Raw genomic sequence first — 25188 nt, 5'->3', positions numbered from 1 at the left:
TCTCAGAAGGAAGAGGGAGGGGAGAGGAAGCAGGCTGGAGGGAGTACATCCGCAGAAGAGAGGGCTTAGTGAGGGAAGGGGAAACTGAGGCTGGGGGGCCATCCTCAAAAGAGGGGGCTCCCTGAAGGTAGGGGAAACTAAGACTGGGGGGCTATCCCCAGAAGAGGAAGCTCCGTAAGGGAAGGGGAAACTGAGGCTGGGAGGCCATCCCCAGAAGGCTCAATGAGGGCGTTCCCCCTGAAGAGCTCACCAGGTTGCGGGGGGTGTCCCAGTGAGTAAGGACCTCCCCCTGGACATGATTAAAAGCCAGCGGACAGAAGAGGCGGGTTTTATGGCCCGCGAGTTCCACTCCCCACACGCACACCTGGAGGCCCCTGGGAAAGCCCACCGGAGAAGCTGGGGTGGGGGCAGGGCCACCCCTTCCTCCCCGCCCCGCTCGTCCCCTCCCCCGCGCCATCCCGGCTGGGCCGCCGCCTTTGAGATTTGCCCTCAGGTGTGGCCCCCGCCCAGGCCCCGCGGGGACCCGAGAGGACGGGGTACGCCTTCTCGCCCCCTCCCCCTTCCGCCCGCCCAGCCCCGCTCCCCGCCCCCGCCCTCCTCACCGGAAAAAAGCAATCTGGCTGCCCAAGGAGGCTCCTGGCGTCCGCGGGTAGCTCGGGCCCCGCCGGGCTCCGTAGAGCCCTCGCCCGCGCCTCGGGCCTGGGCCTGGGCCTGGGCCCGGCCCCTCCGGGGGCTCGGGTTTTCTTCCCCAACAGGTAGCACGGGCCGCGCCGCGCGAGCCCAGGAAACCCGAGCCCGCGCCAGGGAGGGGCCGCCCGGCCTGGACGCGCCCTGGACCGCCCGCCTCCCGCGGGGCCGAGCCCGCAGCCTCCCGGGGCCCCGGCGCTGCGGGCTGTGCCTGCACCTGCCGGGCCACGCCTGGCCGGGACGGACAGGCTGGTTTCCAGGGGTCCCGTGGTCGGATCCCCCACCCCGCTTCAGATAACCCGTTTGCAGGAAAATGGTTTTATTCTGAGGATGGGAGTTGGGGGTGGGGTGCAGGCCTGGGTCGTGGAATGTGAGGAGTGGCCAACCATCTATTCTCTCTCTTTCTCTCCCCCTCTTTCTTTTTTCCTGAAACAAACAAAAGTCCCTTCCTACAGTCCGGCCAGGAGGAGTTTGGGGGCTGGGGGCAGACTGAGGGAGACCCGGGAGCAGATTTTGAGGACAGCCACCTCCAGACGGTGTCTGCAAGGTCTCGAGGACCCGGCCTTTCAGGAGCCCGGCTGGGAGGCCGGCGGAGGCTGGCGGCTGAGACCAGGGTGACACTCAGTTCCTCTCCAGGGCCTGCCACCCGGGCCACTGTGCCAGCCGCCCCTGGGGCACCGGCCTGCCCCTTCCCAGCGGGGGGGGGGGGGAAGGGAGCTGGCTGCTTCGCGGCCCTCCCGCCACCCAGCCCAGTCCTTGGAATTAAGAAGGGAAGGGGATGGGGAAGCGGCCAAGGGGTGTTGCCCCCTGCCTTCCTGACTACGTGAGGGGCTGGGGCCGCCGCGTGCGCTTGGTCCGGCGCGTGGGGGCGGAGCCCACAAACTCGAACTGCTTCTGCTTGTCAGCGTGGTTGGGGAAGGGCAGCTGGCCCTGGTAGAGGCGCTTGATGAAGTGGGCCTCGCGTTGGTTTTGGCGGCTGCGGGAGGCCTGGCGGGGCCGCCCCTGCCGCGTGAAGGCCATGAACCAGCCCTCGTGCCGGGCGTTCTGGAAGGCCGTGTAGTTGTTCTCTAGCACGATCTCCGTGAACACGCAGTCTTTGCTCTTCCCGCTGGGCTGCGGGAGAAGCAGGAGAGGAAGGGCATTGTCCACCTACCCTGGTCTGAGGTGTCTGCCCTTAGGGCATCTCTCTTGGAGGACGGAGGAGGGACCACCGGAACAGTAGGGCCCTGAGCCCAGGGAACTCTGCCTGGTTTTGAAATGGCATCCTAGTTAGAAAGGCAACAGTGGCCAAAACACACTGCGGATCTGAGTTGTAGGCTTGTCATTTAGCAGCCCTGTACGAGGCTGGGCCTCAGCTTCCTGAGATGCAGGTGGAGATCAAGGTCCTGCCACGGTTCTGAGCGTGCCCGTGCCCTTAGCACTGAGAATGCTCATGCAGCCTGGGTGAGTGGTGCGGCTGGGCGCGGGAGAGGAGGCAGCAGCCTCCAATGAGAAGAAAGGGTGCCAGCGTGGCCACCCATACCACCCTGCCAGCAATCTGGGGGTTGTGCCCATTTCTGCAGACAAGAAGCCTGAGGCTTGAGAAAGAGAAGCAAACCAGAAGTTATGTGGTCACAGCAGCCATAATGGGAGGCTGGGACTGCCTGATTCCAAACGAAGTGGAATTCGCCTACCCCACAGGGCTGGGCCCACCGTGCGGTTTGGTGGCAGCAGCAGCTTAGCATGTATCTTGTGAGCTGGAGCCCCCCCCCCCCCGGCCCCACTGAAGGTGGGGGAGTTCCTGCCTTACCTCTGTGCCCCACTTTCCACCCTCAGCTGCCCTTACTCCTCCACCCAGAAGCTGCAGTGTCAAGTAGATGCTAAACTCTTCCTGATGCCTGCTGGAGAAATACTCCTGACATCAGCCCACCATCCTGTGGCTCGCCAGTCTCCTCAGAGGGCTAACAGAGTCCCAGTGACTCATTTAAATAGAGAAACCTGGCCAGGCTCATTGGCTCCCAGCACTTTGGGAGGCTGAGGTGAGAGGATCAGCCCATGAGTTTGTAGAGACAGGGCCTCACTATGTTGCCCTGGCTGGTCTCAAATAAAAAATTAGCTGGGCATGGTGGCATGCACCTATAGTGCCAGCTACTACGTGGGAGGCTGAGGCGAGAGGATCGCTTGAGCCCAGGAGCTCAAGGCTGCAGTGGGCTACGATTGTGCTACCGCACTGCAGCCTAGGTAGCAGAGCCAGACTGGGACTCCAAAATAAAATAAAGAAACCAGAGAGTGGCCCAGTGGGTGGGCTGGGAGTGGGGTGGGAAGTCTTTGTGCAGGAGGGTGTGGCTCAGAGGAGGGATAGGGGAGCGGGCTGCCCTGTGTGTCTCCACCCTAGAAGTCCTGATTCTTTGTTCCTTTCCAGTCTCCCGCCTCACCTTCCCGATGAGCTTGCCCCTCTTGTTCATACAGATGTACTTCTCGCTCTCAGCCCCTTTGATGCGAACCCGGCTGCCAAACGTGTCGGTCTCCACTATGAGCTTGGCTGTGGTGGGGGAGGGGAGAAAAACCTCCGTCCATCGGGGCTGCCGGCCCATGGCTACGGCAGGGGACTGCCCAGCCACACTGACCTCCAGACTCAGGCGAGGGGGTTGGGGATGCTCAGGGCCTTGGGGCCCTCAGCCCCGACACGATCTGGGAATGGACCAGGAGGTGAGGCAGGGTGGAGGTGTGGGTGGCCTGGGGGGAGGGCCAGCTCTCACCAAACTTGTTGCCGTCCTCAGCGGTGGCGGAGATGCGACGCCCGGTGACCTGCACGTGCTTGCCGCTGGTCCGGCTGTAGAGCTGGTACTCGCGGATCTGCCGCCTGCTCAGCTGGTCGGTCATGGCACCCTGGTCCCTCACGTACTGGTTAAAATTAGGAGACGGGTGATTCTCCCCCTTTGCGGTTACCAAGGGAAAAATAGTGTCAATTTGCTTTGGGTGACACCACCGCTGGTCCATCCAAGGGAGAGGGGTGAGGAGGTGAATGTAGTGGGGACAGGCCACTGGTCCTGCAGAGTGAAGAGGGCATATGGCCATAACCTTCCCAGGCCCCTGGGTGAACCAGCCGGTCATAACCTCTTGGCTTTGCATCTACCCTAGAGCAGGGGTGGTCTGCCCAGGCTGGGGAACACTTAGTGACAGAGCACAGTCCTGGAATCAGGACTCTGGGAGGTGGAAGGAACCTTCAGGGTTCTATCCCATCCTTATGTTCTATGGAGGAGGTGCACAGGGTACACAGCTCATTAGGGACAGAACCCCTGTCCCTGCCTCTTAGACCAGAGCTTGTCACCTCCCTGCAGAACTCCAGGGACATGGCTCCATTAGCCAGGACCATTAGATTCCTTCCTGATCCTCCCCACTGTCCTTGAAAGGCCCCTTGCCTAGCACACAGGGGCACAGAGCAGATGGTGCTTCGAGTTAGAGTTGCCAGAGAGCATGTAGGGGTCTCTGGAGGCTCCTGCAGGGCCCCGTGAACATGTCTTCTCAGCACTAACCAGGGAATCCTGGGCTCATACCCATCTTCTGCCCGGCCTCGACCCCTGGTGCTCAGGGCCCTTCCAGCATTCCTCCCTCCTCTATGGGCTGGCACTGGGGCTAGGGCTGGGCACTAAGGGACAGCAGGCAGGCAAGGTGCCTCCTTAGCGGAGGGAAGCAGAGGCAGCACCGAAAGGAGAGGCGCTATCAGCAGTGGGCCAATGGCTGCCCCTGCCAGGCGGCTCCTTTGCCACAATGTAACAGAGGCTCCCTGCCAGTTGGGGGGATGTGCCCACCCACCTGCTTCCCCTTTGGAGGGCGGGGAGAGGAGCCATTTCCCCCACGCACTGTGCAAAGCCAGGAGGGGTGCTGCCTCCCAGCTACGTCTCTCCTTTCCCATCTGTAAGGTTGAGTGGGGGAGCCCCGGTGTACTGCTTGCCCTCCATCCTGCAAGGTGCCACCCAGGCTAGGCTTCCCAGCTGCTGGCAACAGCCTGAGCTCCAGCTTGAGAATGCACCTTTTGTGTTGTTTCTCTCTCCACCTGGATGCTGCTGCCTGTGCTGGGACGGCTTTCCCAGCCCCTGCTCCAAATCCCTAATTCCACCTTTATCCCAGGCCCAACCCCAGCCATCTGGACAGAGCCAGACCGAGGTCAGCATCTGTTAGGGGCTACTCTCTCCTAGGAAGGGGTGGTAAATATCACCTTTGAGGAGGGGAATGAGGGAGCAGCTCTGGGGCTGGCCGTTTTCACCTGCGCAGGGTTAACCCTTCCTGTGCACTGCTGCTCATTTCCAATTGCAGTTCCCCATAGAGCAGCCTCTGCAGGACCTGCCCCTCGCCCCACCCTGGAGCATTTGGGGTGGGGGACCTGCCCAGCCTGCCCCTCGCTGGCCTCCCTGCCAGGGGGTGGGGTCCTGCCTGTCCCAGCCCCGCCTCCTGGCCCAGGTTCAGGCCCTCCGCCCCTCTTGGCCGACAGCCTCCTCTGGCAGTCTGTTCCAGGTCAGGAGCAGAGAGCGCCCCCGCAAGCCCCCTCCTCTCCTTGTCCCCCTTCAAGCCTTTCACAAAGGCAGCCCCACGCCCCCCCCCACAGTCCACAGCCCACAAGTCCCTCTCCCCGCGGGACCTAGCCTGTCCCTTTCATGTTCCCGCTGCGGGGGGACCTCCCCTTCCACCACTGCAGACAGCTGCTTGTCAGACGGCCCCTCAAGCATGGCTGTGGTCCGGTCTGCTGGCCCCCCCCCCCCAGGGGGGTGAGGGGGCACTTCAAGGGGGAAAGGACCGCTTTGCCACCTTCCCTGAGTCCTGAATGGGGCCTCAGCCAGGCCATAAACGCCCGGCCAGCAGCACCATTGTGCTAGTTCCCTTCCAGAACAGGTTGGGCCCACCCCCAGCCCCCTCCCAGCCTGGCTGGGGGCTTTCTTCTGGCTCCCCCTGGATGTGTGAAGCAAAAGGCCTGGAACGGGGCTGGAGCAAAAGGGGGAAGGAAGGGGGGGGGGAGTTGTCTCTCCCTCTCCCACCCCCCCACTGCTTCAAAGGCTGCCCCTTTCCCTCTCCCAGAGAAAAGGCATTTACCTTCAAAAAAAGTCCCCACTGGATATGAAGAGAAGCGGCCTCTGGCCTGGGAAAGCCAAGCGATCTCTCCCCAGAGCGGTTCTGGACCAGTGCATTTTAATAGCTGCACTTTTATGGAGGATCACAAAAAAGGGAGCAAGCCTCGCACTGGGGGCTGAGACTTGGGGGTGGGAGGTGTGCATGGAAGGAGGTGGGGGGCTGACATGGGGTGGGGGGAGCGTGGAGAAGCAAACCCTGCATCCCATCCCAAACAGTCCTCTTCGGGCTTGACCTCTGTGCCCTCTAGGTGAGAAGTCACCTCACCCTGGCCGGGCATTCTGGACATGCTCATGAGACACCCCCCAACACCGGGCACCCATATTGATGGAGTCGGGTGGCCAGAGGGATATACAAGTGATTTTGCATCGAAACCTATCCTTTCAGGTACTGGCAAACCCAAGCCTCACCTGAGCCATCACCGCCACCCACTTCCAACCGATCCAGGGCTCCGTACCTCAGGTCCGGAGTGCCAACATTAGCTTTATGGGGGAACCCGGTGGAGAGGGATGGAGAGGAGCAGAGACCCAGGGGAAGCCAGGAGGGTCCTCAGAGGCAGGACAGAGATAACACCAAGTCAGCCCCCTTCCCTGCCCTCCCTGTCAAAGGCTCACTCCCCTCCAAACCTCAGCGCCTCCTGGACCCGGGGAGAGGCCAGACTCTGCCTCTGCCCATCTGAAAGGAGCAGGTTCCCTGCACCCGCCCCAGTTAGATGGGGTGGGAAAATCGGGGTAAAGCCGGTGGGAGCGCCCGCTTACCTGAGTTTGACAGCAGAGAATCAGCAGCTGGAAGCACCTGTGAAGGTGGAGGAGGTAAGCCCAGGTGTGGGTGCCAGCCACACCCCAGGGTGCACCCGGGCCCCCGCCCCAACCCTGCCAGCCTTGTGCGCACACGCGTGGGAGTCCCGGGAAGAGGTGGGCTGCCCTGAGGCTGGAAATGGCAACAAAACTCAGTGGGAGAGGCAGCACACTTACAGAGTGAGGTTGGGCAGCAGGCGGGCGGCTCCCATCGCTGGAGAGGTTCTTCAGGCGGTTGCCCCCCTGCCCCCAAGCTCAGGAGCAGATGTGGGCAGTCCCCAGGAGTAGAGTCCCAGAGAAGCCAAGGTCTCTCCAAGCCACAGGTTTTCAGGGGGGCGAGGAGAAGAGAAAGGGGAGGAGGAGGAGAGAGAAGAGGGAGGAGGAGGGGGAGGAGGAGGGCGTAATTGGGAGACTGAGGTATGAGGTGTCCACCTTCCTGGCCAGTGAGGCTGCAAAGCAGATGCGGGTGGGGTTGTGTGTGCTGTGCCCTCTGGGCTGCCCCTCTCTCCTGGGCCACCCGGTGCAGGGATGGAGCAGTGGGCACCTCTTGAAGGAGGTCTCCTGCTCTATTCCTGACCCTCACAGACTGGCCAAACTTGATGCAGGCAAGCTCAATGTGTGGCAGGCAAGGGAGGGGGAGCCCCTCCTCCCCTCTCTGGGGCTGCAGTCTCCTACCCTAAGGTCTGGTGCCCCACCTCCCTAAGGGTGAGCTGCAGGTGTCAAGCGGGGCTGGGGTCTCTGGCTCTGGGTCTGGAGTGGAAATTCCCAGAAGCAGCCTTAAAAGGAGGAGCCTCCCTCCAGGGGGCAGGGGTGGGCTTGGCTTGGAGCAGCTGATTGTGGGGAAGGAGGGGTTAAGGCTGCCCTGACCAGCAGCAAATAGTGGGCACAACAGGTTGGGGGTCAGAAGTGGATTGGCAGGTACAGTTGGAGGTCTAGGAAGAATCCCAATTGAGAGTTGGAAAAGCTGGCCTGAGACGGATACTGGGAGAAGAGCTGGGTGTCCTGGCCTACGCCCCTTTTCCCTGGGCCTCTGTAGTGCCATCTGAGAAATGAGGACAGCAATGCCTCAGGATGTTGGGGGGTCAAGTGTGAAATCATCACACAGCAGACTTCAAGATGTCTGTGTTCTGAGACCCAGGTCCACTCACCATTCCACATCCTGTTCCTTCTCATGCCTGTCCCTGGAGCCTCTCTGAGCTAGGAGCAGCTCAGCGTCCCCTCCCTGTGTCCTGTGTCCCTGAAATGAAGTGCCTACCAGCCTCTTCCTATGACCTTCAGTCCCACACAGCTCAGTACCATGCCAGTGACTAGCCCATTTTGCAGATGAGGAAACTGAGGCACACAGGTAGGTAATTTGCTCAGAATGACCCAGCTAGTGAACAGAAGAGCCAGAACAGAAAAGCCCACGCTTTTTCTGGACCTCCAGGTCCAGCCTCAAACCTGCTTCACTGTAGGGACACAGAAGCCTTCCTGCGTGTTCAGGATTAAAGGTGGGATCCGAGGTCCTGGAGACTGGTGACCACAGAGCTTCATGCTATTCCGTCCCTACGGAAAAGTGGATGACTGCGGCTGTAGAAGATGGGAGGGCTTGGGGGTCCGAGGGAAGAGCCAGTGTGAGCAAGCAGAGCTCAGGTCTGAGCTCTGGGCTCCCTGGAGTTCTCAGTGCCCCCAGGGTGGCAAGGGAAGGGGAAGTGGCGGATGTGAATTTATTTACCTAAAGAGATGGCTGGGAGGGCGAAACTCTCACCTGTGGGTTCCTTCTCACCTCCCTGAGCTCCATCAATCCACAAAGTGGTCTGCCACCCCTGCCCCCATGCATGGACCAGTGCAGGCAGCTCCGAGCTCACCTCTCCACAGGCTGTTCCTCAGGGACCCAGCCCGGGAGTGGGTGAGCCTGAGGTGGTGTGGGGAGGACTGTGTGAGCCCTGGCCTTGCTTACTTGGGTGAGTCCAGGGTTCTGGAATGAAACTCAAAGAATGTCAAAGCTAGAAGTGGTCTTAGGGATTCATCATTTGTTCCAACCTCCTCATTCCTCGGATGAGAGCCAGAGAGGGCAACGGACTCTCCCAGAGCCTCACAGCTAGCTGGTGGCACGGCTGGGACAAGGCGCCAGCTGACCACGTGCCCACCTCTCTGCTTTCCCCCTGTGGATCCTTTCGGCCACTTCCATTCCACGTTCTTCCTGTCATCTACAGCCTGGGTTACACTCTGCCTCTTCCGGCAGCTCTGGCTCCTTCCCTGGGAAACCTTCAACCTCATCTCCACATCCTCACCAGCTCCCAGCCCCCAGGCAGGGCGTTAAAGAGAGCACAGACACTTGGAGGGCACAGCTCAGGCCTTGGGTTCCAGGATAGGGGTGTCAGCTGGGGGCAGAAGGCGGGTGAGGGCTCCATTTTATGATGTTGGGACTCACTGGCCATGGGGACAGTGGGAGCCGGTCAAGGCCTCTAAGCCCAAGTACCTGGTTTCTATCCATGGAGCCAGGGCCTGCTGTCACTGGCCAGCCCTCAGGCCAGCCTGGGTCTCTATAGTAACAAATGCCAGTCAAGGGGGCCTCAGGGCTCAGCCAGGGGACTCTGGGCATGGCTGGATGGCCTGCATCACAGACAACACAGCTGTGGCTCCTTATCCCTTCCTGATGGGCACCTGCAGGCCTAGTTTTCTTTTCTTTTTTTGAGGGGGACGGGGGGACAGAGTCTCCATCTGTCGCCTAGGTTGGAGTGCAGTGGCATGATCCCAGCTCACTGCAACCTCCACCTCGAGCAATTCCCCTGCCTCAGCCTCCCCAGTAGCTGGGATTACAGGCGCACACCACCATGCCCAGCTAATTTTTTTTTCATTTTTAGTAGAGACGGGGTTTCACCATGTTGGCCAGGCTGGTCTCGAACTCCTGACCTCGTGATCCACCTGCCTTCAGCCTCTTGAAGTGCTGGGATTTCAGGCGTGAGCCACCATGACCAGCCAGGCCTGGCCTTCTAACTTGGTTTGCTCCTTACGCCCATGGGGAAGCCAGTGGTGGGCCTCAGTGGGAGGGGCATGGAGCCCTGGATTTCTTCCCCGCCCCCTTGCCCTGCTCCTTACAGGCTGTGTGACCTGGGGTAAGACCCTTCCCTTCTCTGTTTTCAGGGTCCCAGTTTATAAAAAGGAAATGGCTACCACCAGGGATGCGGTCAAAACCGCTGCCGTCCACGTTGGCTGAGATAAAGGAATGGCCAAAACGCATCAAGTGCCACAAGAAGTGGGGCAGGGGCCCTTTTTGGAGCTTAGCCTCAGTTGACCTAAACTGTCAGACTTACTCCCTTGACTGGAGTGAGCTGGAGGTGGGGGGAGGGAAGGAGGGTGGACCTTATTAACATTCATTGCTGGGGAGGAGTTCAGGAGGTGATAAGGGAAGTGAGAAGTAGCCTGGGCTGCTGTGGTTAATCCCTACCCCCTAGTGCCAAGTTCAACGCCCCCCAGCCGGGGTCGTCTTACGCCTGCCTCTCCTAACAGCCCAGCTGGTGCAAACAGAGCCCACCTGCAAATCTGCCACTTGCCACCACCTGCTTCAGCCCAGCCCACCCTCTTCCTGCTGAAAAACAGAAGCGCTGGGGCAGGGGAAAGGCGAAGGGCAGAGGGCAAAGGGTACCCTATCGATGAGGAGGGACCCCCACCTTTGCAATTTTTTTTGTTTTGTTTGAGACAGAGTTTTACTCTGTTGCCCAGGCTGGAGTGCAATGGCATGATCTTGGCTCACGACAACCTGCTCCTCCCGGGTTCAAGTGATTCTTCTTCCCCAGCCTCCCGAGTAGCTGGGACTACATGTGTGCACCACCATGCCCAGCTAACTTTTGTATTTTTTATAGTAGAAATGGGGTTTCACCATGTTGACCAGGCTGGTCTCGCTCCCCTGAACTTGTGATCTGCCTGCCTCAGCCTCGTGCTGGGATTATAGGCATGAGCCACGGAGCTCAGCCTAGTTTTGTATTTTTAGTAGAGACTGGGGTAGGGGGTGAGGTTTCTCCATGTTGGTCAGGCTGGTCTCGAACTCCTGACCTCAGGTGATCTATCTGCCTCCCTAGGCCTCCCAAAGTGCTGAGATTATAGGCGTGAGCCACTGCGCCCGGGCCTCCACCTTTGCAACTTATTTCCTACTGCCTGCTTGCAAATCGAAATCAAGTGATCACCGGTTTATCTGTTGCATACCCTCATGTGCTTGGGGCCAGGGGAGGGGAAGAAGTACCTATCCAATACGAGCTCAGCTGTAGAGAGGCCTGGCTGGCCCTTGAGGACTCCCATCACACAGTGGACTGACTTCTAATTCCCACTCTCAGTTTATGAGACTTTGTAAACTGGGCACTGGCGCATGCCTCCCTCCCATCAGCAGAGTGGTCAAAATCCCAGGCTCTGGGGCCAGACTCCCTGGCTCCTCTGCCAGCTGTGTGACCTTGGGGCAAGTTGTCTAACCTCTCTGTGCCACACTTTCCTCACCTGAGAAATGGGGCTGGGCCGGGTGTGGTGGCTCATATCTGTAATCCCAGCACTGTGGGAGGCCAGGGTGGTAGGATAGCTTGAGATCAGGAGTTTGAGACCCCCCGCTCCCTGTCTCTACAAAAATGTTAAAAAATGACCTGGGTGTTGTGGTGCATGCTTGTAGTACCAGCTACTCAAGGGGGCTGAGGCGGGAGGATAGGTTGAGCAGAGTTTGAAGCTGCAGTGAGCTATGATCATGCCACTACACTACAACCTGGGTGACAGAGTGAGACACAGTCTCTAAAAAAATTTTTAAAAGAAATGGAGCCAATCGCAAGGCCCTTAAGGTATGGTTACGAGGATTGAAGAAGTGAGTCGTGGGCATTAGTGGCTGTCACTACAGCTGATCCATCTTCAAGCGGGTGTCTGCCTCAGACCCTTTGCACGCTCTGCTCCTGTTCCCAGCAACGTCCTCTGGCAGCCCATGAACCCACCAGCCCCTTCTTGTCCATCGCCTCCTCCAGGAGACCTCCTCACCAAACTGCTTCCCCCTGCCCTCCAAATTCACCTGTTCCACCCCCTTCAAAGCACCAGACAGTGACTGAAACCATTGTGTTGGTTTTTGTTTCCACTGGACTGTAAGTGAGTTGAAGGTGAGGAATTGGGTCTACCCCGGGTTGCTGTGGATGAAACCACGTTCAAAAGGACCCAGCTGCCCACAGGGAGCAGTCCCCCTGTCACTCTCTGGGTGACCTGAAGTTACTGGTTTGTCCCCTTGCTGGAGGGTGGGACTCTGGTGACCTGAAGTTGGTGGCTTGTCTGTTTCTTGGAGGGACTGCACCCAGTCTGCCTCATGGGTATCGGAAACATGCAGAGAAAATGCCACCCTGGGCAGGCGCGGTGGCTCACGTCTGTAATCCCAGCACTTTGAGAGGCCGAGGTGGGAGGATCTCTTGAACCCAGGAGCTGGAGACCAGCCTGGGCAGCATAACAAGACCCCCTGTCTCTACAAAAAATGTAGAAATTAGTTTGGTGTGGTAGCTGGCACCTGTAATTCGAGTACTTTGGGACGCTGAGGTAGGAAGATTGAGTCCAGGAGGCTGAGGCTGCAGTGAGCTAGGATTGTGCTACTGCCTTCCAGCCTGGATGACAGAGACCTGCCTCTAAAAGTAATAAAGAATCCCAACCTGGCCGCTTCTACCTCTGTCTCTGGTCTCAAGAGAAGCTATAGCTGGACAGGAGGCCAAGCCTGGCTGTTGACTTTCCTGGGCAGGTGTTCAAAGAGCTCCGACCTGCTGGGCCCCACACCTGGGGGTCCTTGGCAGGATGCCAGGGCCAGCTCCCCACTGGCTCACTTCAGGCCTGGCCCCAGAGGGTGCTGGGGAGGGGCAGGGAGAAGCCAGCAGCAGCGCCAAATGATCACCCCGAGTAGGGGCCCATCTGTGTGTCCGTCTGCTCCAGAAACTGCGCCAGGGCCACCCCTGGGTGGACCGCCCTCCGGAGTCCCCTCTGCACACCAGGGAGAGGGCAGGGAGGGCAGGGGTCCCCCACCCCATTTGCTACTTCTCTCTTGGCCTCACCCCTATACTTGACTGAGCCCTGCTCCAGAGCACATGGTGCCTCTTTAAAGCTCACCCCATCTACCCCACTTCGAAGGTTTCCTGAGGGTGCGGGCCTCTGGTTCCTGTCTGACACAGATCTTCACACTTGGGAGGTCCCTGTGACAAGAGCTGGCCCCTAACAGAAGCAAGCAAGGAGAGCAAGTGTCCCTGAGGTCGCTATAGATGCTCTACACACAGTAGCTGCCTGACAAGGGTAGGGCCGGGAGAAGACCCCCTAGGGCGAGGCCCTTTCTGGTACCATGAGCAGCCAAAGCCCCTGGGTGCCTGGAAACCTAGCCCTGCCCAGAGGGAGTGTTCCGGCTGGAAACCACCTGATACCCGGCTCAGCACAGGGCAGACTCTAGGCTCGTCCCTCGCCACTGGGAGGGAATCAGTGGTGCCAAGCAGGAGGGACACAGCAGCCTCAGGCTGAGGGGGGTGGGTCCAGGGAGGGGGGCATGACCTCAGGGCCCGGGTGCGCTGGTTCAAGGCCGCCCTCTGCCGGGCACTTGGGCTGGTGCAGTGGGTAAGGAGGCCAGCAACAGGGAAGAGAAGGGAAGTCCTGACCAGACAACTTTATTGTGACCCGAGGTGGGGGTCTGCACTCGAGGCCTCCTGAAAGTGGAGAGTGGGGGGGAAGGGCTCTCGTGTTGCCCCCACAACACCCCGTCATATTCAGACAAATGCAGGGGTGGGGCAGGGGTGCTCTGTCCCTGTAGCACAGGCTGGGGAAGGCCCACTCTGCATTGTGGCCCCCAAAGCGTAGCTCCTCATTTCTTGAATCCTGGCTTTTTGGATCTGGGTGTGGCTTTGGCCTGCAGAGGGAAGGCAGAGCTCCAGGGTCCCACTCCCTCCTCCAGCCCAGGCAGCCTCCCCACAGAGCACCCATCTGTCCCAGGGGCCCACCCTCTGGTCCCACTCACCTTCTTCTCAGGGCTCTTGTCTCTAATGCTGGGTCTGCAACAGGGTGGAGTGGACCAGGAGTGGGATGGGCATCAGGGAGAGCGCTCAGCTCCAGACCAGTGGCGCAGCCCTCCCAGTGCCCACCTTGGCTGCTCCTCCTGGGGACCACTCAGACTCTCTTTTTATTGTTGTTGGAGACAGAGTCTTGCTCTATTGCCCAGGCTGGAGTACAGTGGTGCAATCTCAGCTCACTGCAACCTCTGCCCCCTGCCCCTCCAGGGGTTGAAGTGATTCTCCCTGCTCAGCCTCCTGAGGAGCTGGGATTACAGGCTCATGCCACCACGCCCAGCTAATTTTTGTATTTTTAGTAGAGATGGGCTTTCACCATGTTGCCCAGGATGGTCTCGATCTCTTCACCTGATGATCTACCCGCCTCAGCCTCCCAAAGTGCTGGGATTACAGGTGTGAGCCATCGCGACTGGCCCACTCTGGCTCTTTTTAAACAAAGGGGTGTGTGTGTGAACGCATGCATGCACATGTATGTTTTCCTTAGGCTTCCATCTCCGTTTAGTTATCACAAATGTCTTTCTTTTGTTTTTGAGATGGAGTCTGGCTCTGTTGCCCAGGCTGGAGTGCAGTTACACCATCACAGCTCACTGCAGCCTTGACCTCTCGGGCTCAAGTGATCCTCCTGCCTCAGTCTCCCGAGTAGCTGGGACTGCAGGTGTGCACCACCACACCTGGCCCACAAATGTCCTTTTCATTACAAAAGTAATGTTAACCATTTTCTACAAAATATAGCAATAGGTGGCACACACCTATTGTCCTAGCTAGTAGGAAGGCTGAGACAGGAGGATTGCTTGAGGCCAAGAAGTGAAGGCTGCAGTGAGCCATGATTTGTGCCACTACACTCCAGCCTGGGTGGCAGAGCAAAATGCTGTCTCATTAAACAAACCAACCAAAACTATACACATACATTCAAAGTTGCTATATTCTTCATAAGCGTTATGAAATCTTCCATTGAGAAGATACATGTAGCTTAGTCAATCGTTACACTGGTAGACATTTACAATGCTTCCATTTTTTTCCACTATTATTTGAATAATACCATGATAAGCATCTTTTTTTAAATTGTTTTTTGAGACCCAGTTTCGCTCCGTCATCCAAGCTGGAGTGCAGTGGCACGATCTCAGCTCACTCCAACTTCTACCTGAGTTCAGGCAATTCTTGTGCCTTAGCCTCCTGGACAGCTGGGATTACAGGCAGCTGGGATTACAGGCTGGGATTTCACCACCAGGCCTAGCTAATTTTTGTACTTTTAGTAGACACAGGGTTTCATCATGTTGGCCAGGCTAATCTCAAACTCCTGACCTCAAGTGATCCGCCCACCTTGGCCTCCCAAAGTGTAGGGATTACAGGCATGAACCACACACCTAGCCCTGAGAAACATCTTAGTACAGATAATTTCCCCTGAATTTTGGATGGAATTCTTTGGAAGGAATTTCCTTCAGTGGAATTAGGTCCCAAGATAAGAACGTTGTAATGCTTTTTCAGAAAGGTGATGCCACCCGCCCGTGCTTCCATGCCCATGTGCCTGCGTGTGCAGGAATACACACCATGTGTGCATTTGTATACGTACACACCAACAACATGGTATTTTTTCTAATACTGTACATCTCATCTAAGAGACTGGCTAATTTAATAGGTAGAAAGAATTACCTTACTTCCTCTTGTTCTTTTTCCAGCTTTTTTTTCTGGAAACCAAAAATGAGTGTATTAGGAGAGTTAGAGCCAGAAGAGACTCCCAGCATCCACAGGGTCCCCGTTGAGCACCTGGACAGAAATGGCCACAACGGCCTTGCCCCATCCTGCACACTCAGAAGGCTGGCCCAGGCTCCTGGTGCCCCATCCCTCTGAGGGGCTTCTGCAGGGGCAGTACCTCCTTCTAAACAGCCACGCTCCTTCCCCCACCTTAGCCACGCTTGTCTGCTTCTGGGGCACCAGCCTTTTGCCTTGTTTGACAGGGGATTCCTCCTCCAGAGATATATCTACATCCTCATCCTCATCATCTTCCTCCTCCTCTTCCTCTTCTTCCTCTTCCCCTTCTTCTTCCTCCTCCTCCTCCCAGGTTTCTGTGATAGCATGGGAAAGAGGGCAGGGGCATAGGTTCAGAGCTACAGAATCGATGCCCACCTCCTATTGTGTGATCCTGGTTGCTCCAAGCACTGCCCTGGAGGAATCCCAGCCTGGAGTTGACAGTGGTTACTTACCTGCCACCTGTACAGGGTGGTGCCCTTTCTGGTCCTCCTGACAGTGGAAGCCAGGCTAGCTTAGGGGATCTAGGAGAGCCCTGCAGTGGGCTAGGTGTGGTAGAAAGATGGCAGGGGGAGTGGCTCTGGCTGAGTAGGAGAGGGATTCATATTGAAAAGGGCTGGGGCCAAGGCTAAAGGTGGGCAGGGTTGGGGAGGAAAGGGAGGAGAGGCGGAAAGAAACTAAGAAACAGCTAAGGAACTAAAACCTTATCCTAAGAGAAGTGGGACTTGCCAAGGCTTTTTACCTAGAGAGTACCCCGAGGTGAAGGAGGCCTAATCATACAGAAAAGAGGGCCAGTTGAAGGATCTGGAAGGAGTCAGCATCTTGCCACATTGCTATGGTCTGCGTCACTGCAGCAGCGATATCAACAGTGGCTCTCTAGTACCGGACATTGCACTGAGTGCTTTTCCTGAATATCCCATTTATTCTTCACAACTGCTCTTTGAACTTTGCCAGTAAGGGGCTGCGGCCCACAGAGGTCATGGCAGGTAAAGAAGAACAGAGACCAGCGCCCTTGCCTGTGGCATTCCAGTCCAGGCTGCTGGCCGTCATGTTGCCTTTAGGGATTTTTCTCCCGAAATTCAAGAATCCCTTCAGTGTTTGAGTAGCCAGTATGTCCGGAGCTCCCGCTGGGCACAGTACTCTCAGACTTTCCCAAGCCTGGGCTCTGACTTACCATAACGCTCCTGGCCACTGAGGAACACAGGTCCTGAGCCAGCCCGGAGTTGGAAAGTAACTGGGGGAGAAAGCTGTACTCCAACCATGGTGACCTGCAGTGGGAGGAAGCACAGAAGACAGGGCCACTTAGGTCTGGCACTTCTCGGGGGCTGGCCTCGGGCAGAAATAGCGAGTTGATTTCCCTCCCTGAACCCTACACACTACTCATGCGTTGCATGGACCTTACTGCATTCTCAGCCCCGTACCCGCCTGCCGAGGTGAGCTCTGTCCAAGAAGAATTCGAACCCAGTAATCCCATTCTTGCTGAACTCACAGATAGCCTTCCAAGCTGAGGGGCAGCTGTCAGATAGGAATCTGATTGCTATGAGCTGAATCGTGGCCACTCTCTCATCCTCCAAATTCCTATTTTGAAGCCCTATCCTCCAGTGTGATAGTATTTGGAAAGTGATTTGGGGGGGGGATTTTGGGGAGTGATTAGGTTTGGGGTCATGAGGGCGGGGCACTCATGATAGAATTAGTGCCTTTATAAGATGAGACACTATAGAACTCACTCACTCTCTCTCCACTCTCCACTCTTCTGCCCCACCATGTGAACATGCAGCAAGAAGGCTGCTGTATGCAAGTCAAGGAGAGAGCCCTCACCAGAACCCAACCATGCCAGCCCCCGATCTGAGACTTTCAGCCTCCAGAACTGTGAGAAAACATCTTTTGCTAAAGCCCTCTGGTCTGGTATTTTATAATAGCAACTAGGGCAGACTGAGATGCTCACTGATCAAATGAGAAAGCATATGCACGACTTTATGTACAGCACTACTTTCTTCACATCAGACAGGTCATGTGCCAACTCGTAACCAGGTTTGTGGAGGCATATCTTACACATGAGGATGAAACCCCAATGATCATACTTATAAATGACAAGAATCTCTACAGTACTACTTTTGTCTTATGCAAAATGTATGGATATACATGTGAAACAGGCTTGAAATATATTAAAATGCTAACCATAATTGTCAGTAGACATTACAGTATTTATTGTATTTATACCTTCCCAAACTTTCCGAATTTTCTAGAATGACAATAGCTTATTTTAGTGTTTTATCTGCTTTATCTCATTTAAATCCTCATAAGAAACCCATGATGGGAATACTGATACTTTACAGAAGATGAAACTGAGACTTAGAGTGAATAACTTAGAGCTCTAAGTTCAGACAGGAAGTAATAAGCAAAAACAAACTCTGCAGCCACTTAGAAGTGCCAGAGAGGATGTAATTCAGTGTTTCGACTGCATGGCTGAACAGTAAGACAGAAGAGTCCTTGAGCATAAAAAATAAAGAGAGGGGGCCGGGCGTGGTGGCTCACGCCTGTAATCCAAGCACTTTGGAGGCCAAGGCGGGCGGATCACCTGAGGTTGGGAGTTCAAAACCAGCCTGACCAACATGGTGAAACCCCGTCTTAAAAAAAATAATAAAAAAAAAAAAAGAAAGGAAAATGAAAAGAGGATACCTTCTGATTAGTGATGAATGAAAAAAAAAAAAAGAAATGAAGAGAGGCAGGTGTAGGAACTAGTGTGCAGCAACTGAGGGGAAATGGACCTGAAAATAGCCAGGACTTTGGGCTTCAAAACTCACACACAGGCTGGGCTCAGTGGCTCATGTCTGTAATCCCAGCACTTTGGGAGGCCAAGGCAGGCAGATCACTTGAGGTGAGGAGTTTGAGACCAGCCTGGCCAACATGGAGAAACCCCAACTCTATTAAAAATACAAAACTAGCTGTGCGTGGTGACACATGCCTGTAATCTGAGCTACTTGGGAGGCTGAGGCAGGAGAATCGCTTGAACCCAGGAGGCGGAGGCTGCAGTGAGCACCAAGATTGTGCCATTGCACTCCAGCCTCGGTAACAAAAGTGAAACTCCATTTCAAAAAAAAAAAAAAAAAGAAAAAGAAAAGAAAAAAGAGCTCAAACCAGCCCTCTTCTCCTCAAAAAAAGAAAAACAAAAAATTAAAACCCTAGCCACCATTAAAGGAAACTAACAAGGAAGCATAAATCGAAATAAAAGCCACCTCCTGTGAAAGCCCAGACCCATAGCTGTGCCTCTCACTTGTGTGGTTTGAATTATTCATTGAGTACCGCCAACCCAAGAAATGTGTATAAAATCCCAAGCTTATATATTCCTGAGGTAAATGGCAGAAGCAAACACAAAACCACTCTGTTGGAACCCTCCCCAAACTCAGGCCACATCAAATTCTTTTGGAAAAAAACAAAATAAACTAAAGATGAGTTCACTGTATAAAATTACAAAACACACACGAAACAATCCCGCTAGAGTCAACAGAAAGAAACCAAGTGGCTGCAGACTCGGCCAACTAAGAACTTAAGAGAATACCCATCTAAAACTATATCGAATTAAGCTGGGTACGGTGATGCACGCCTGTAGCACAGGCTTCTCAGGAGGCTGAGGCAGGAAGATTGCTTGAACTCGGGAGTTCAAGGCTGCAGTGAGCTATGATTGCACTGCTGCACTCCAGACTGGGCAACAGAGCAAGATCTTGTCTCTAAAGTATGTATATACACATATATGTATGTAATAAGTTTAAAACCAAATAAATGCAAAAGTAGGAATCAGAACCATAAGAACAAGACATTATGAAAAAGAAAAAGACCCAACTGCAGCTTTCCAGACATAAAAAGCAGAAGCTGAGGCTGGGCATGGTGGTTCATGCCTATAATCCCAGCACTGCGAGAGGCCAGAACTTATAAACCAGCCTGGGTAACATAGTAAGTCTTAAGCTTTACAAAAAAACTAATAATAAAAATTAGCTGGCCATGGTGGCTCGTGCCTGTAGTCCCAGCTACTTGGGAGGTTGAGTGGGAAGATCACTTGAGCCCAGGAGTTTGAGGCTGCAGTGAGCCATGATCATGCCACTGCACTCCAGCCTGGGCAACAGAGCAAGACCTTGTCTTTAAAACAAAGATAAAAGAAAACCTGAACAAATGATTAAAAAGCAGAATAAACCAGCAGAAGCAGAATTAGTATGATCAATAGTGCTATGAGGAATTACCCATTATAAGGCACAGGGAGAGATTTAAAGAAACCTGAAAGACAGGCTAACACGGAGGACAGAGTGAGAAGGTCCAACATATATCTAATTGGAAGAGGGACTAGAGAGACTGGAAGACAGTCAATATTCAAAGGGAAAACAACCAAGAATTTTTAAGAAGTGATCAAAGACATAGATCTTCATATCTGAAAACCTAAGGACTAAACAGATAAGTAAAAATCAATCTACACATGAACATATCATGGTAAAACTATAGAAAATAAAAACAAAAGATATTATCTTAAAAGAAATCAGAGAGGAAAGACATCTCCAAAAAAAGGAATAATCACACAGATTGAGGATTTCAACAGCAACACTGGAAACCAGAATAGAACAACAGCTTTGAAGCTGAAGGAAACTCTTTACCTAGAATTATATACACAGCCAAACCATCGTGAAAGAATGAGGGCAAAATCATGATATTTCTAGACAAAGCCTGAGTAAGTTTACTATTCTCAGGCCCACTAAAGTATGTTTCTAAAAAAGATAAGAAATTAAATCAAGAAGGAAGAAGTGAGTACAAGAAGCAGCTGCAACCAAACTAATTGGTAAACAAAGTAAACCTACATAAGCATTAATTGGAAAATACAATAATACTAGTAATGAGTTGTATTGAGTAGGCTGACAAGTTGGAGCTACAACACTAGATAATATTTAATTTAAAAAGAGGAGAATCAGGCCAGGCACAGTGGCTCACACCTGTAATTCCGACACTTTGGGAGGCCAAGGGAGGTGGATCACCTCAGGTCAGGAGTTCAAGACCAGCCTGGCCAACATGGCGAAACCCCATCCCTACTAAAAATACAAAAATTAGCTGGGCATGGTGGTACACACCTGTAATCCCAGCTATGCGGGAGCCTAAGCCAAGAGAACCACTTGAACCTGGAAGGCGGAGGTTGCAGTGAGCTGAGATTGCACCACTGCACTCTACGCTGGGCAACAGAGTGAGACTCCATTTTGAAAGTAAAAAGATGAAAAGAGAAGAATCAGAAAAGCTCCTTGGATTGTCTGGGAGAAAAGAAAACATTAATTTTAAACTTTGAGTCATGCATGATTGTTAAAAAAATTAAAGATAACCAGTAAAAAATTAGAATGAGGGCCGGGCGCGGTGGCTCACGCCTGTAATCCCAGCACTCTGGGAGGCCGAGGCGGGTGGATCACAAGGTCGAGAGATCGAGACCATCCTGGTCAACATGGTGAAACCCCGTCTCTACTAAAAATACAAAAAACATTAGCTGGGCATGGTGGCGCGTGCCTGTAATCCCAGCTACTCAGGAGGCTGAAGCAGGAGAATTGCCTGAACCCAGGAGGCGGAGGTTGCGGTGAGCCGAGATCGCGCCATTGCACTCCAGCCTGGGTAACAAGAGCGAAACTCCGTCTCAAAAAAAAAAAAAAAAATTAGAATGAGATTCTATAACTTCGAAACCAGTAGAGAAGGGGAAAAGAAACTTTTATCAATCTAATAAAATGTAGGAAAAGGAGAAGAAAATAAAGCAAGGAAAGCAGACGTACAAACTGTATGTCACAAATCCAATTACATCAGCAATCACAGTGAATAAACTCTGCTCTCAGAACAAAATCTAGCTACATACTATGTACAAGATACATACCTGGAACATAAGACATAAAATACACCTGAAATGGAGAAGTTGCTGAGGCCAGAGCATAAAGGCAAGGCAGGCCATGATACACTCTCAGCTCTGATTCCAAGTGAGAGAGAGAGCCGTGACCTAAGTGTCCTAGCAGAGAAGCCACATGATCTGACCTGTGTTTAAAAGGATCTTTTTGGCCAGGCTTGATGGCTCATGCCTGTAATCCCAGCACTCTGGGAGGCTGAGGTGGGTGGATCACTTGAGGTCAAGAGTTTGAGACCAGCCTGGCCAACATAGTGAAACCCCATCTCTATTAAAAAAGAAAATCAGCCAGGCGTGTTGGCCAGCACCTGTAGTCCCAGCTACTCAGGAGGCTGAGGCATGAGAATCACTTGAACCCAGGAGACAGAGCTTGTAGTGAGCCGAGATGGTGCCACTGCACTCCAGCCTGGGTGACAGAGCGAGACTGTCTGGAAAAAAAAAAAAAAAAAAAAGATAAAGAAAAAAAGATCTTTGGCAGCTGTGTACAGCACAGACCAGGAAACTTTCTGAAAAGAGCCAGAAGGTAATATTTTAGACTTGCAAACCATATGGTCTCCATGGAGACTACTCAAACCTGCTGTTATGAGGAAAAGCAGCCATGGAATGGGTATAAATGAGTGTGGCTGTGTTCCAGTAAAACTACTTAGGAAAACAGGCAGTGGGCTAGATTCAAGCCCTCTAGTTTACCTACCCTGGAATACACTACAGGGGACCATGGGACGGTAGGTAGACCAGGTGGAAGGCCCTGCAATTAAACAGAGCCACAGGCAACTGTCACCTGGACCAGGGGTAGCAGGGAAGACGGTGAGCTGTGGTCCATCAGGGCATAAGATGGAGGCAGAGCAGACAACAGGACTGCTGCTATATCAGATATGGGCGTGGAAAAAAAGAGGGTTTGGGCCAGGTGCGGTGGCATGCCTGTAATCCCAGATCTTCGGGAGGCCAAGGCCTGATCACCTGACTTAGGAGTTTGAGACCAGCCTGATCAACATGGCAAAACCCTGTCTCTACAAAATATACAAAAATTAGCCAGGCGTGGTGGCACATGCCTGTAGTCCCAGCTGCTTGGGAGGCTGAGAAAAAAGAATCACTCGAATCTAGGAGGCGAAGGTTGCAGTGAGCAGAGATCACGCCATTGCTCTCCAGCCTGGGTGATAAGAGTGGAAACACCATCTCAAAAAAAAAGTTTTTTCCTGGCTAACTGGAAGAACAGCTATTTTCTGAGAGAAAATCGGGCTGAAGAGGAGGCGGGTGGATTAGAGATAAAAATTGAATGTGTGGATTTAGACATGTGAAGTTTGGGATATTTGTTATATATCTATTAAAGACACGGAGTTGGATATAGGACTTGGAGCTCAAGAGAGGGTGGGTTTACAGAAATAGGTTTCTGAGTCTTTGTTTAGATGGTCTTGACAACCACAGGACTGGATGAAACTGCTCCGTCTCGGTTCAGGCATTAGATTCTCATGAGAAGCATGCAACCTAGACCCCTTGCATGCACAGCTTACAATAGGGTTCATGCTCCCAAAAGAATCTAATGTCATTCTGATCTGATCAGATGCTGGGCTCAGGCATAATGCCAGCTAGCTAGCTGCTCACCTCCTGCTGTGCCATCAAGTTCCTAATAGGCCACGGAAGGGTTCTGGTCCTTGGCGGGGTGGTGGGGGACCCATGGTTTGAAGTGTAATTTTTGCAGACAGCTTAACTTGTCCAAGGTAACACAGCTCTAGGAAGGGGTCAGCTGGGCTAGACCCCAGCTCTTTGCATGGGCTGTGCTGCCTCCCTGACACCGCTGACTTCTATAGGGTGAATGTACCCTCGTGTGTGTGCATTCCCACCAAAGGGTGAGGCTGAGGCTGGGGCTGCTTGCAGTTTTCCAGCCAGCAGGGAAAGGCGCACCATGGGGAGGACTGAGGCCTGGAGCGAGGCAATGGTGACTGGCTGCGTCTTCTTGTCCTCTCGGTTTCCTGGAGGCAGGATCTCCACGCGATGCATCTCCTCTTTGGTTTTCTCCCCTAAGCAAATCTGAGCAAGTTCAAAACAGACAGAGGCCACTCATCACCCTGAGGGCAGATGGGAGAAACTCACAGTCCCCTCTTGGGACCAGAAAGTCCCCCACTCCATCCTGCTCCCTCTTTCGGGCACATCTACCGTATGAAGCAACAGCCTGCAGCCCTGCTTCCCCTCCGGCTGGGGTCTGAAGGTCCAAGTCCGCCTCTCCTGACTGAGCTCGCAGCCTGCGGAGGGGAAAAGGAGGGAAGTGGCGCCCTCCTTCCTCCCTAAGGGAGCGGCTCACCTGCGCCGCAAGCTGCTGCGCACGGGAGGTGGGGCGTGGCTCTGGGAGGGAACCTGGGTTTCCACTCACCCCAGAGCACGGTCTTCACTGCCTTTTCCTCCGTGCTGCTGGTGCTGCTGAGATTCATGGCTCGGGGCGGAGGAGCGGGATGGCTGCGCAGCTGCAAGGAGGACGCCCACGTGAGGCCTTGCGCGCCGACCCTCGGCTGGAGGATGCCAGAGGCCAGGAGGCGTCAGCAGGTACTGAGGCGTCGCTGGCGGTCGGAGAGCCCCTGTTGGGTCAAGGGCTCGCCAGCCACTCCTGGAGGACGAGTACCCACCTCCCAGCGGGGCGCGCAGCCGGGGGCCCGGCCGGGCCCGCACAGGACTGCGGGACTCACGGGAGAAGGAGCTGCCCACGGAGCCCAGGCTTGAAAACCCGCAGGGAGGTCACCAGGCTGCGCTTGGGCCTGACTCAAAGTCTCTGTGGACCCTCTACCAGGCGCAGAGAAGGGGGTGTGCGCTCGGCTTGGTCCCAGCTCCCCCACCTAGCCTTACCGTCGCTGCTCCGCGCGGGACCAGTCACGCCATCGGTACTACCGGAGCGCAGCGCAACCTCATCCCCGCTGGCCGAAGGGCGACTGCCCACGCCCAGGCTAAGAAGCCCGCGAAGGGGCAGGACAGGTGTCCAATCAGCCGCAAAAAAGCCGCCTGCCTCTCCCCTTCCCTTCTCCCATTCTTTCCTCCGTGTGGCAGAATCACCTGGAAGGCTGTTAACGCGCGCATCGCTGCCCTCCACTCCACAGCTGCCCGTGGCGTGGGTCTGGGTGGGGTCGAGGGAATTTGCATTTGTAATCAGTTCCCAGGTGAAGCTCATGATGCCGGTTCATGACCCTTCGTGAGAGACGCTGTCCGGGCCAATGAGGACCCGCCGAGGCCTCCTGGAGCCCCGACCCCAGCCGGTGGAGAGGAAGCCTTAGCTCAGCTTAGGAAGGGAGGCCGGCAGCCGGCAGGAAGCGGCAGGTGGAAGCGTTCCTTCTTGTGCATTGCTTTTCTTTCTTTTCTTTCCCCGTGCCTTATACAGCATGGACCTTTCCTAAGGCCCAGACAGCCTGTCCTTCCAGTCTCCAGTGAGAGAGTGAACTCTGTCTCCTAAACGGTGAGATCTCCGGCGGAGAGCCACAGCGGGCAGGTGGGGTGGGGAGGTGAGCGGCGAGGCGCCACAGCAGGAGGTGGGGAGCGCGGCTAGCGACGCTACAGGGCCAAGCACGCGACCAGCAGCGGGTCCCAAACTCAGTGGACAGTGAAGAGGAGGTGGGGTTTCAGCGGATATGCCCTGGAGACACCTCAAATAACCAGGAATCTCCCGCACACACCTGGGACAGGGGCTCATTGCCACAATGAGGTCAGAATCTTTTATTCCTCGAAGCTGGGATCACCTTCCTTGTGAATTGGCCCAGGACAACCCACAAGAGGTTTGGGGGCCTGCCAGAGCCCTCTGAGGCTCCCTGTTCCCAGCTGAGCATTTCCGGTCCCCTTGACTGTCCCTGAGCTCTCTGTCCCTGGCTGGGGGCTTACTGGAGGTGACAGCCATTGCAGCCAAGTGTGCGGTAAAGATGAGCATATGGCAGGCACGTGCATGCCGCGT

General features: G+C 54.8%; 2 protein-coding genes and 1 non-coding gene across 12 annotated transcripts; all 3 read right to left on the bottom strand.

The window, feature by feature from the left end:
- Positions 1-989: 989 nt before the first annotated feature.
- FGF17 (fibroblast growth factor 17) lies at positions 990-9291 on the bottom strand. Of its 2 annotated transcripts, XM_032288443.1 has the most exons (6): positions 7736-9291; positions 6765-7036; positions 6549-6585; positions 3426-3603; positions 3102-3208; positions 990-1800 (listed from the first exon to the last, which is right to left on the bottom strand). In XM_032288443.1, the coding sequence occupies exons 2-6, from the start codon at positions 6797-6799 to the stop codon at positions 1507-1509; spliced, it is 651 nt and encodes a 216-aa protein (XP_032144334.1). In that variant the 5' UTR covers positions 6800-7036; positions 7736-9291; the 3' UTR covers positions 990-1506. The 2 variants fall into 2 exon arrangements, with proteins under 2 accessions (XP_032144334.1, XP_032144335.1); XM_032288444.1 differs by having other exon boundaries at positions 3426-3570; positions 6765-9291.
- Positions 9292-12209: 2918 nt separating this feature from the next.
- NPM2 (nucleophosmin/nucleoplasmin 2) lies at positions 12210-24908 on the bottom strand. Of its 9 annotated transcripts, none has more exons than XM_032288413.1 (9): positions 24303-24793; positions 23632-23722; positions 23418-23503; positions 23166-23291; positions 16533-16626; positions 15515-15675; positions 15263-15297; positions 13564-13597; positions 13315-13455 (listed from the first exon to the last, which is right to left on the bottom strand). In XM_032288413.1, the coding sequence occupies exons 1-9, from the start codon at positions 24387-24389 to the stop codon at positions 13411-13413; spliced, it is 759 nt and encodes a 252-aa protein (XP_032144304.1). In that variant the 5' UTR covers positions 24390-24793; the 3' UTR covers positions 13315-13410. The 9 variants fall into 9 exon arrangements, with proteins under 9 accessions (XP_032144299.1, XP_032144298.1, XP_032144300.1 ...); XM_032288411.1 differs by having other exon boundaries at positions 16521-16626; positions 24303-24789; XM_032288408.1 differs by lacking the exon at positions 13564-13597 and having other exon boundaries at positions 12210-13455; positions 24303-24905.
- LOC116558578 lies at positions 17357-17456 on the bottom strand. Its single transcript, XR_004272079.1, has one exon. It is a non-coding gene; the product is annotated as a small nucleolar RNA U13 (small nucleolar RNA).
- Positions 24909-25188: the final 280 nt, after the last annotated feature.

The sequence above is a fragment of the Sapajus apella genome, unplaced genomic scaffold, assembly GCF_009761245.1.
Source record: "Sapajus apella isolate SASKATOON/1434 unplaced genomic scaffold, GSC_monkey_1.0 scaffold21, whole genome shotgun sequence".
NCBI classification, from domain to species: domain Eukaryota; kingdom Metazoa; phylum Chordata; class Mammalia; order Primates; family Cebidae; genus Sapajus; species Sapajus apella.
The sequence above is the reverse complement of the archived record's forward strand: the minus strand, read 5'-3'. Positions and strand labels throughout refer to the sequence as shown.

What these genes read in the sequence shown, in the direction of transcription:
- NPM2 (XM_032288407.1), bottom strand. Translation starts at nt 24,389, where the DNA reads ATGCAAATTCCCTCGACCCCACCCAGACCCACGCCACGGGCAGCTGTG. An exon ending in AGTGAAGACCGTGCTCTGGG is followed by an intron (nt 23,504 to 23,631) that starts GTGAGTGGAAAC and finishes TCCCCTCCGCAG; the next exon opens with GCTGCGAGCTCAGTCAGGAG. An exon ending in AAAGAACAAGAGGAAGTAAG is followed by an intron (nt 13,456 to 15,262) that starts GTAATTCTTTCT and finishes TTCCCTCTGCAG; the next exon opens with GCCAAAGCCACACCCAGATC.
- FGF17 (XM_032288443.1), bottom strand. Translation starts at nt 6,799, where the DNA reads ATGGGAGCCGCCCGCCTGCTGCCCAACCTCACTCT. An exon ending in TGAGGACGGCAACAAGTTTG is followed by an intron (nt 3,209 to 3,425) that starts GTGAGAGCTGGC and finishes CCCCCACCACAG; the next exon opens with CCAAGCTCATAGTGGAGACC. An exon ending in GGGGCAAGCTCATCGGGAAG is followed by an intron (nt 1,801 to 3,101) that starts GTGAGGCGGGAG and finishes CTTCTCCCGCAG; the next exon opens with CCCAGCGGGAAGAGCAAAGA.